A 10,836-nucleotide genomic window follows, 5' to 3' on the forward strand; every position below is an offset into this window, starting at 1 on the left:
ATCAATATTAGTTACCTAAAAGGATGTATTAAGACATTGACCCTCAAGTTAAAATAATAAGAGATTTTTTCATACATAGCACTCAATTCTTATGTATTTACTTATCTCACACCAAAATCTTAATTTTTTCACAAGTTAAGCACCCTAAGAGAAATCATAATTCACCTTTTCATACATATTTTCAAATATAGGAAAAGATGCTAAACTTGTAAAACTTAAAGTTAAATGCATATGATTTAGTTGTTATGTATGTAAATTTCCCAAAATAATAAATGTTTAAAGAAACCTTAACCAAACAATAAGAACATAAAAGGTGAAAAGAAAAAAAGCAACATGGTCTTTTATGAAATCAAAGAATGTTGTATGTACAAAAAAAAATAGAATCAATGAGATAAAAAGATATAAGATATTCACATACATAACACAATTAATTTTGTATTGGCAAATCTAATATATATTTTGCTTCTCTATCTTATGTCCAACATGATATTTGATTACATGCATAATATTTAAATGCCTATTCTATATGTAAATATCAAATTTTAGGTATTCGATATAAATATATTCTTCTTTTCTACTAATTTAGTTAGATTGCTAAAAGGATTTAAACTTATCCCTAACTATGTGATTAAATATTCTGTAAGGCTTTTTTCTTTAAATATCTAAAAAAAAAACACGAGCATTAATTGGGGCAGTATCATTGAATCCGAACAGATTCAACCGGGCCAGATGGCGGGCTGCCCGCCCGCTGCCGACGCCCACGGGCAACTTCCGGTTACTTGCAGAAAGAATGCAAAGTACTCCCCCTCTGTCCAAAAATAATTTGCTTCTCTCTCTCTCTCTCTCTGCTGTTCACAATCATGATAACCTTAGACCTACCTTTCTTTCTCTCTTTCTCTTCACTGTTTCCCCGTTCCCTCCCCCTTCTCCTCCTAGAAAAAGAAAAGAGAAATTAGAGAGAGAGAGAGAGAGAGAGAGCTAGTGGTATGTCGTCGAGAGCTGAGGAGTTCGCCGGCGCCGACAGTTTATTATACCACGTCCCACAACATAGCCGAAGGGAGAAGCTCCGGTTCCCAACGGATGAGTCGCCGGCTTCCGCCGCCTCATTACTTCCTCTCCTTTACCAATCGAACCCCACCTGCCTTCCATCCTCGTACTACAGCCATAACTTTGATGAGTGCGGGCCGCACCAGATCCAGCCGCAGGGATTCTCACTTTCGCTCTCCCCAGCTACGGTTGGCCCTCTCGGTCCGTTCACCGGCTAACCCGCCGTGCCGGACCCGGCAGGCTCTGTTTGAACCGGTCCGGCTTTGTTCAGCCTGCCCGGCAGTTGTTGGAGGAGATTTGTCGGCTTGGCCGGGGTGAGCTCGCCGGCGTCGGGGACCGAGATCTGATGGAGGATATAACTATGGAGAACGAGGTGGGCCAGAGGGTTGGAGGTTTCGAGGACGACCAGTGGAAGAAGCTCAAGCTTGTTTCCATGCTTCATGAGGTTTCTCCCGCTCTCTTTATCTCTCCCTCTTACTGTCAGCTACAAAATTTTTAGCCTTCTTTTTTTCCAAAAAAGAGTGGATAAGGAAATGAGGAATTATACTTCTTTCATGTCATGGCTACATTTTGTATCTTCCTTACGGAATCTTATTTGCTACCTGATGATTATTATACATATGTTTATATATTTGCTAATCATCTTTAGTATTACATTTTGGAAGAACATTAGGATTAATGACTGCGGGTTTGCGTGTCTACATCTTTTATCACTAGTTCTAATTATAAGAGCACAGTAAATGAAACTTTTTGTCTGTGGTTGGCTTTTGTTGTAGAATCAATGAGAGAGATCATCCTGAGAGATGGTGCTTTACTACCACTGGATTTAATGCTTTTTTATGCCAATGTATTTATTGATTTTCAGATGTCCAACCTATCCATCTATCTATGTATGTATTTTTACACAGATGCCATTGTTTAAACCCTAATTTTAGTTGCTCTTGCTTGGAAATAGTTAGCATTTCTACCATACATCACTTTTTAATGGATAATATATGCTTTGATATGCGTGATGAGGCCATTAAAGCTAAATAAATTCTCTCCTTCCTCCCTCTCTCCGACGAAAATGCCATCTTCTTTTTCTGTTTTTTTTGAATGTCAAATTGAGAACTTTTTTTTTTAAATGCCCAGCTCCAGTGACATGACATTGTTCCTTTTCTTTTATTTGAGGTATTAAAGAAATAACACGCGTTAGATTGAATTTGGTCTCTCCCTGCAGAATCTTCTTACTGTTGAACGATGCAAGTACTTAATGGTTTTTTCCCCCTACTTTCATTCCGAAATTTTTAGTGTTACATATTTTTATATATTTATTTTTAAAGATTTTCCAACCCATTAACCGTCTAATCATTGGTCTCACAGTTTTAGTGGTTATTTTTTTTTTATTTTTAATTAAATTTGTTGCATTTTAGGTTATGGGTCAGATCACTGGGCCTGTTTTTAGACTGATTTGTAAAGTCAAATAAATTAGCATCCAGGCTAATTTTAATATTTTAAATGTGCTTGTTTACCCTTATGCTTAGAGCTAACTCTGAGATATCCTCTCGCGGAGTAAAATTATTCTTATACTTTTTTGATTATGTTATATAATTTGGGTGGTGTGTTGCTGCATAAAAAAATATTGCGTTGTGGTTCGTAGTGTTTAAAAGTGTTGAATAAAGCATTGTTTTTGACCTCAAATGATGGTGATAAAGCAACTTACCATGATGGTGATGATGTGCTTGAATAGAGAATTTAAGTAAAAAATAATAGAATAGCATATGGGGGCATAGTGAAAGAATAAATTGGTCCAATTTTATGCAAAGCTGCCCTTGTTTGTTCTTTATTTTAAGAAAGTCGAATGGCAAAGCCCAAAAAGAAAACAAAAATGATGTAGGTAGGATTTAGCTGCAGGATTTTAGCATCAACTTCTAAGATCTTTATCAACGAAGATAGCTTTGCGCGTACTCCCCCAATTGCTTTCATTATTGCTTGAAAAGTTTCTATTTTGTCACTTTTCCTATTTTCCAAGATTATTGAGTGTGGTACTATATATTTTTCTTTTTTCCCTCAACTTTTCAGATCCATAGAAGATACAGATTATACTATCAGCAGGTGGAAACTATTATCACATCATTTGAAACGGTAGCAGGCTTAAACACTGCTGCTCCATATGTTTCTTTAGCTCTGAAGTCCATGTCCAAGAACTTTAGAAGTTTAAAGAGTATCATATCTGATCACCTTAATAACCTTGACATGATTGATGCAAAACAAAGACTTGGTAAAGGGGAATTTACTGGTTTTGGCCTCACAGCTACTGGTGATCATGCATTTTCACAAAGAAGGAATTCATCTCTTACTTTCGGGCAGCCACAAGTTTGGAGGCCTCAGAGAGGGCTACCCGAACGTGCAGTTTCAGTGCTTAGGGCTTGGCTTTTTGAACATTTCTTGCATCCGTGAGTGATAAAGCTAAACTCTTTTGAACTTATTTTTATGATATTTTCATTATTGACCTCAGATTTTCAAAGTTAAGATACTGTCATTTTTCTTAATTTGACTGTATATACATTTGGATGGGCTTGCAATATCTTTTTGTTTTTGTTTTAATACCTATTACACTTTGATAGATGAGTTTGTTAAGGTTTGAGACTATTGGTTATTATTCCATGTCTAATAATAGAATGAAAAGAATGGCCATTGGGATGTAGAAGATAATAAGATATATCTGGGAGCATTATAATATATATGACCATAGTCACGAGTTACCTTGTGAATTAACAATTTAATCCGATATGTCGTTGTATTATCGTTAATTTTGTCATACATTTAACTCACATTTACAACCTATATGCATAGAGAATCACAAAATATTGTGTTTATTTTCTTTTATTTAATTTATTGGTTTTTAGTTACGAGATATAAAACAAATGTTTTCATAAATCTATATATACAAAATAAAAATTTCAAACATTAATAGCTTTATGAATTAATTGAAATATCACAAATCTATGATTTTAAATACAAATATGCGTTTCTATGATATTGCTTATGACATCATATATATTTCAAATGAGTCAACCAAGATGAAAAGAATAATAATTTTAAAATACCATTGCAATACTCCTAAATTCCATTGTTATTTTCATAGAAATGATTTTAAATGATTAATTATTTTTATTATATCCTCACTGACCATTATTCTTTGACTATAATTGAAACTATTTTTATCTCCTAATTGACTTGGGATGAGTCTCTTGCTTTTTCAAATTTTGAAATCTTCGGATACTCTTGGTTTAAGTTTTTCTTGGCTCAGTGAAATGTGTAGCTACTTTAACAAGTCTTTGGATATTTTAAAACATTGGTGTGTATGATTCCCTATCTTGATCATATGCTTGATGTGATTTGTGGATTTATGGGCTATGATTCCTTTTAACATCGGTGAACAAATATTGTTGTTGTTGCTTTTGTCCATATATATATTTCTTTAACTTGCTCTTCTGCACATAACAAGTTGAATTAGCTGATTTGATCTTATTCATTGCAGGTATCCTACTGATACAGACAAGCAAATGCTAGCTAAGCAAACAGGTTTGACAAGAAATCAGGTTATAAAACTTTCTTTCAAATTAATTTTAAACAATTTAATGATTATTCGATAGTTCATGTATTACTGAACCTTGATGCCATTTTTCGTAAAACTTTGTAATAATCATTAATAAATGGTCTGACCATCTAAAACCATTTTTGCCCTAATATGAGTTGGCGTATTTATTACTTCAAAGTAAGCGATGAAATTGATTTTTTTTTTTTTTTTTCAGGTTTCCAACTGGTTCATAAATGCAAGGGTAAGACTATGGAAACCCATGGTGGAAGAAATACACAACCTTGAAATGCATCAATTACAGAAATCAGTGGCAGAAACAGATCCTCACAACGTTCGGAACTCGAACTTGCAAGCTTCGCATCCATCGTCATCATCTGCAGCAGCAGCAACAACTTCATCGAGCATTAATCGACCCCCCATTCAAGAAAACAATTTCATGCTACGAAACAACCAAAATCGATCTTACCGTTCTTCGAACATCGAACTTCCTCACATGGAAGAACCCTACAAATTCGTATTCGATGATGCTTTCGCCATCCATGCTCAGTCGCCCATGGGGGTTCAAATGGGAGGAAATTCTGTTGTTTCTCTCACTCTCGGATTATCAGAACCGCTGTCCATGAATGTAGCTCGACGATTTGGCTTAGAAGAGTGCAGCAATGCTTATGATTTGCACTATGGGAAGGAAATTGGTGCACATATGCTTCATGACTTTGTTGGATGATTTTGATCTCAAGATCAGTGAGTTCTACTTCATAATTAATGATAGACATTTTCATTACTAGTCTTAAATATTAATTAATTTTATATGATGATATATAACTTCATATTTCTGGCCTGCTACTAAATAAGAGTGATGCTTCTTGTTAATTAAGGCAGCCCGCTTGTACTCTCGATCGTCAGTTCTAGGCAGAGGCTGTATTTTTCACATCATTTTTGGCCTAGTAATGCCATTCATCCCTTATCTGATAATTTCATTTGTGCTTCATATTTATAATATTAATTTCATGCCAATTTAAGTACCAAAATAAGAAATCTATATAATTTTGATGGTATGGCCGCCCATATAATATTTGTGTTCATGTTTCTAAAAGCTAGTGATATTTGTGCGGCCATTTTTGGGGACTAGTCGGTTTTTGAGTCTCATTATGATATATATTTAAGTAGACACATAATATTATGCAATATAAAATATGTATGGTAATTTTAATAAAGTATGTTTGGGAATTAAAAAGTCCTCTAATTTGACTTAAAACTCTTATAATATTATAATTTCAGGGTTAAGATGAAAAAAATTTGATCAAATTTTAAGTTTAGTGTTAAGAAAATGAGTTCACACAAAAATGAATTTCGTTGGCCCATCGGGTTATTTTTTAGTCTCCATTTTAGGGTTCTCCAAGTAAATATATATTATTTTCTGATATAAAAACATGAGACGAATTGATTTTTTGTTTTAACAAGATATTTTGTAGGATAGAGTGATGACTTATAACAATTTTAAGTAATTGTTAGGCATTGTCATAAATTTTTGTGCGGTTTTAGCAATATTAAGATGCACAAAAACCCAAAAAAAAATACAAATAAATTTTTGCGGTACTATGGCACTTATAATTAGTGTGAACTTATTTGAATGGTGAACGTGGCTTGGGGTGGTGATAAAGGCTAAGTCAGCATATCTATATAAATATATTTGTATGTATAGAATTGTCAAACTAATCGTTTTGATCGCCGGTAATAGAGACGTTTGGATAGAGCTGATTACGGCGTTTTCATGTTATTGGCTATCAAGAAGATATCGGAAATTTTGTGCATAATATATTGAGTAGAAAAGATAAAAGGATGCGAACAATAATTTAATGGGCTGAAATGAAATGCATGAACTGTGAACTGGGCCATAGAATAATTGGCTTTCTTGGAAATGACATTCGTGAGGTGATGTAAGTGAGTTTTCGGATTTGATTAGTGGAGTTTATACATTTTTTTAATTATTTTTTTACTCTTTTGCTTGTCCTTTTTCTACTGGAGATGATATCATAAATTAATGCATGCTTTTTTTTTTATAGTTCTTAAATTAAAATATTTTTGTTGGATGAATGCACGCTGATCAGAATCTTCATCTTATGCTGTTCTTAATTAAAATAAAATGCTATTGGGAGTTTTTTTATTTTTTACTCTCACAATCTCTCTCTGCCGACTGTATACGACGAATTAAGTTTTTATAAATTTATTCCATATTAAATTAAATTATCTATTTTAACTTTATAGTATGAGTTTAAAAAAATTATTTTTTTGTCTAATTTACTTGCGATAGATGTATTATGTAAATATTTAATTGAATCCGGATCATATTAATTTAAATAAATTTGGATTATTTTAAAACTTGATACGCCACCACCAAAATTTTATCATCCAACATGAATCTCAATGCATGACACGAATCTTGAGATAATTTTTGAATCAAGAAATATTCAAGTCTTAATAAAAAGTTATCCAGAGCTCCGATTTCAGCAAACTTATAGTCAAACTGACCGGTTCGAGGAGACAAACCTAATCATATAAAAATTAGCTCAATCCAAATTAAATCAAGCCAGATCAAGTCCTTAAACCACATTTAAAAGATTTATAAATACATTTGGAAAGTCAAACGACTATCAAATATAACAAGTTTATACCCAAACTGAGCGGCTCGATAAGAAGAATCCAACGAGCCCAAAATCACTCAATTCTAACATTATTAAGGCACTCAAATGTCCATTAAACGTTGCATGATCAAGGGAAGCTCTCCGGACCGTCCGATCAAAATTGTTCATATTCATGCATTAATTGCACCCAGAAAACTATAAATAGAGCCTCATCCCTCTCATGAAGGGGAGGAAGTCTAGAGAGAGCCTGAGGTCTTGGGAGAAGCTGCAACTCAGCACCACCGCCGATTGTCGTCGACCACAACCGACCTCCGTCGTCGACCACCGTCTTAGCTCAAAGAGGTACAACGGTTGAATGGTCGTATAGTCGCTTTATCCCGCTTCTTAGCTCGTTCTAGGGATAAGTATCTGTCATTCTTCAAGATACTCAAAGGTGCTCGAAACTCCGGTTTTCAATGGATAGATGGTTCTCAGAGTGCTTTTGAGCAACTCAAAGCATATTTGGTTTCACCACCCCTCCTCTCAAAGCCGATCTAAGGAGAGATGTTATATATCTATTTGGCTATTTCACCTCATACAATAAGCTCTGTTCTTGTCAAAATAAGAAACTCAGTCAAGAAACTAGTATATTATGTTAGCAAAATTCTCTCTGATACATAAAGTCGTTATCCGATGGCAGACAAGACTGCGCTAGCCCTGGTATTCTCAGCAAGGAGACTTCGTTCGTACTTCCAGACTCACAGTATTAGTGTCTACGCACAACTCCCTTTGAAGGCTATTCTACAAAAACCAGAAGCATCAGGAAGATTAGTTAAATGGTTGGTGGATGGTGGTTGGATTTGGGAGTTTTTCCCATCCACTATTTACCACGACTGAACATCAAATCACAGGTGTTAGCCGACTTTATGGTAGAATGTACAGTGCATATCTCTGATGAACCACCCTCTTCTCTTCCACGATCACCTCAATGGACATTATATGTAGACAGAGCATCCGGAAACTCAGGAGCTGGTGCAGGAATACTACTCATCTTCAAAAAAAAGTCATTTTGGAGTACAGACTTCGTTTAAAATTTCAAGCCACCAATAATGTTGTCGAATATGAAACATTTGTCGTTGGATTAAACCTTGTCATCAACTGTGAAGTACAAAACATGATTATTTACATTGATTCTCAACTCGTTGCATCCCTAGTACAAGGAGAATTCGACGCTCATAACTCACAACTGGTTCAGTATCTCAGTTTGGTAAAAACACTTCTTGCCCAAATTGAAACATGCCAGCTCATTCACATACTTCGGGAGTATAACACCCGAGTTGATGCCCTCTCTAAGCTTGCAACTTCAACAACTGGAGATCTCTATAAAAGAAGGTATATTGAAGAAGTACATTTTCCTAGCATCCATGGCCCATGGGTGATTGGGTGATACAATGACCCAGGGGAGCCATCTTGGATGGATCCCATCATCTCCTTCCTCCGAGATGGAATATTGTTAGATGATGCTACTACATCAATTCGCATCTGACGCATGACTTCCAACTTCATACTTATAGGGGATGAACTGTATAAGAAGGCATTTGTAGGTCCATATCTCAAGTGTCTTCCTCCATCTGAAGCTGATTACGCTCTACGAGAAGTTCATTCTGGAATATGTGAGGAGCATCTTGGTGGCAGGGCACTTGCTCTTAAAATAATGAGGCACGACTTCTACTAGCCCACGATCAAACAAGATGCATTAGAGTTTGTGCAAAAATGCAAGAATTGCCAATTACACTCCAATCTCATGCATGCACCGCAAGTATAACTCACATCTTTTCTGAGTCATTAGCCTTTCACCCAATGAGGGGTAGATATAATGGGGTCATTTTCGATAACTACTGGACAATGAAAATTGATCATCTTAGCTGTCGACTACTTCACCAAATGGGTAGAAGCAGAGCCCCTTGCCAAGATCACTGAGGTTAGTGCCAAATAGTTTGTCTGGAAAAACTTCATCTGTCGTTTTGGGCTTCTTGCGAAGATTATCATTGATAATGAGACTCAATTTACTGGTAGGGTCTTTACATCATTCTTCAAGGATCTTCACATTCAGTTTGTGCACACTGCTGTGGTGCATCCCCAAAAGAATGAACAGACAGAGGTGACAAATTGAACCGTGCTCAAGGGGTTGAAGACTCGTCTCGAGAAGGCTGGGGGCAGTGGGTAGAAGAGCTGCATAATGTCCTCTATGCATATCGCACCACCGCACGAACTCCTACCAGGGAAACCCCATATAACTTGTGTTTTGGCACCGAGGCTGTCATCTTCGTTGATATCAGAGTTCCAAACCCCCGAGTCAAGACTTTCGACTCAGATAACAATGATGAAAAGCTCCGAAAACAGTTGGATTTTCTCCCAGAAATACGCGATGTGACCCACCTCAGAGCTGCTTCCTACAGCCAAAGAATTGCTCGCCACTTCAACCGAAGAGTAAAGCCTCAACCTATCTCCATTGGTGACCTGGTTTTGCGTAGTATCGAAGCCACTGGTCATGGTCCCCAATACAACAAATTATCCCATCTCTGGGAAGGCCCATACATCGTGGCTGCCATGATCAAGCCCGAAACCTTCAGACTTCTCAAAGACTCAGATTGGAAAAATCTTGCCCCGGACTTGAAATGCTGAGAATCTTCGGAAATACTACCAGTAGCACTTCTGTTATATCATCTATGTCATATTGCATACAATGTCAATGTATCTCAGACTTATTAAATAGTATTTACTTGTTTTCTTCTACAAAAAAAAATATATCTTTAGAATGTGTAACGGCTCATTCACGAGTCACTTTAATACACAACTCTGGTTGTATCTTACTTAGAGCACAATCGATCCCAGGGGGATTTGATCTAACATCTTCCAAATGGGTTAACATCACCGAGTTTTTACTTCAATAAATAACCCTGGATAGGTTAACTGTCCTTGGTGGGCTACATATGATCCCTTCCACACAGGTTCATAAGTGAGCAATGCTCCAGCAAACAACCTCGGATGGGTTAATAAGTCCTTGGTGGACTTTCGTGGGATCCTCCAATACATGTTAAACATTACTGAGTAATACTCTGATACATAACCTCAACAAAGTAAAAAGCAGCTGACGATTTATCCCCATGATAACCTTCTTACATGACATTGTACATCCAACACATCAAGCCACTGCGATACTTCATCCAGCGCATCGCTGTGACACACTGTCACAAAACCTCGTTGCACTGCAACGTGTCACCCCGACACACCATCACAATGCATTACCACGCCGCAAGTCACCACGACACATCGCCCCAACTCGTCGTCAGTCGCAACGCATTTCCGCAACACAACACGTCGCTGCCACGTGTCTCCACATTGCAACACGTCGCCGTGGCACAACATGTCGCTACAACGCGCCAGCCCATCGCAACACGTCACTGCAACACGTTGCCCCGTCGTGTCATGCCGCCTTAACGCGTTGTTGTGTAGCGCTACCGCAACGGGTTGCCCTACCGCGTCGTGGAGGCGCGCCGCCGCGTTGCACATCCATAACTTCAT

The 10,836-nt window shown here is 36.9% G+C and overlaps 1 protein-coding gene across 1 annotated transcript; it reads left to right on the plus strand.

The window, feature by feature from the left end:
• The first annotated feature begins 695 nt into the window (after positions 1–695).
• Positions 696–5,414, plus strand: LOC110033975 (BEL1-like homeodomain protein 9). Its single transcript, XM_020738170.1, has 5 exons — positions 696–1,260; positions 1,293–1,492; positions 3,109–3,482; positions 4,571–4,631; positions 4,845–5,414. The coding sequence occupies exons 1-5, from the start codon at positions 987–989 to the stop codon at positions 5,352–5,354; spliced, it is 1,419 nt and encodes a 472-aa protein (XP_020593829.1). The 5' UTR covers positions 696–986; the 3' UTR covers positions 5,355–5,414.
• Positions 5,415–10,836: the final 5,422 nt, after the last annotated feature.

This window comes from Phalaenopsis equestris, unplaced genomic scaffold (assembly GCF_001263595.1).
Source record: "Phalaenopsis equestris unplaced genomic scaffold, ASM126359v1 Scaffold001314, whole genome shotgun sequence".
Taxonomy (NCBI): Eukaryota; Viridiplantae; Streptophyta; class Magnoliopsida; order Asparagales; family Orchidaceae; genus Phalaenopsis; species Phalaenopsis equestris.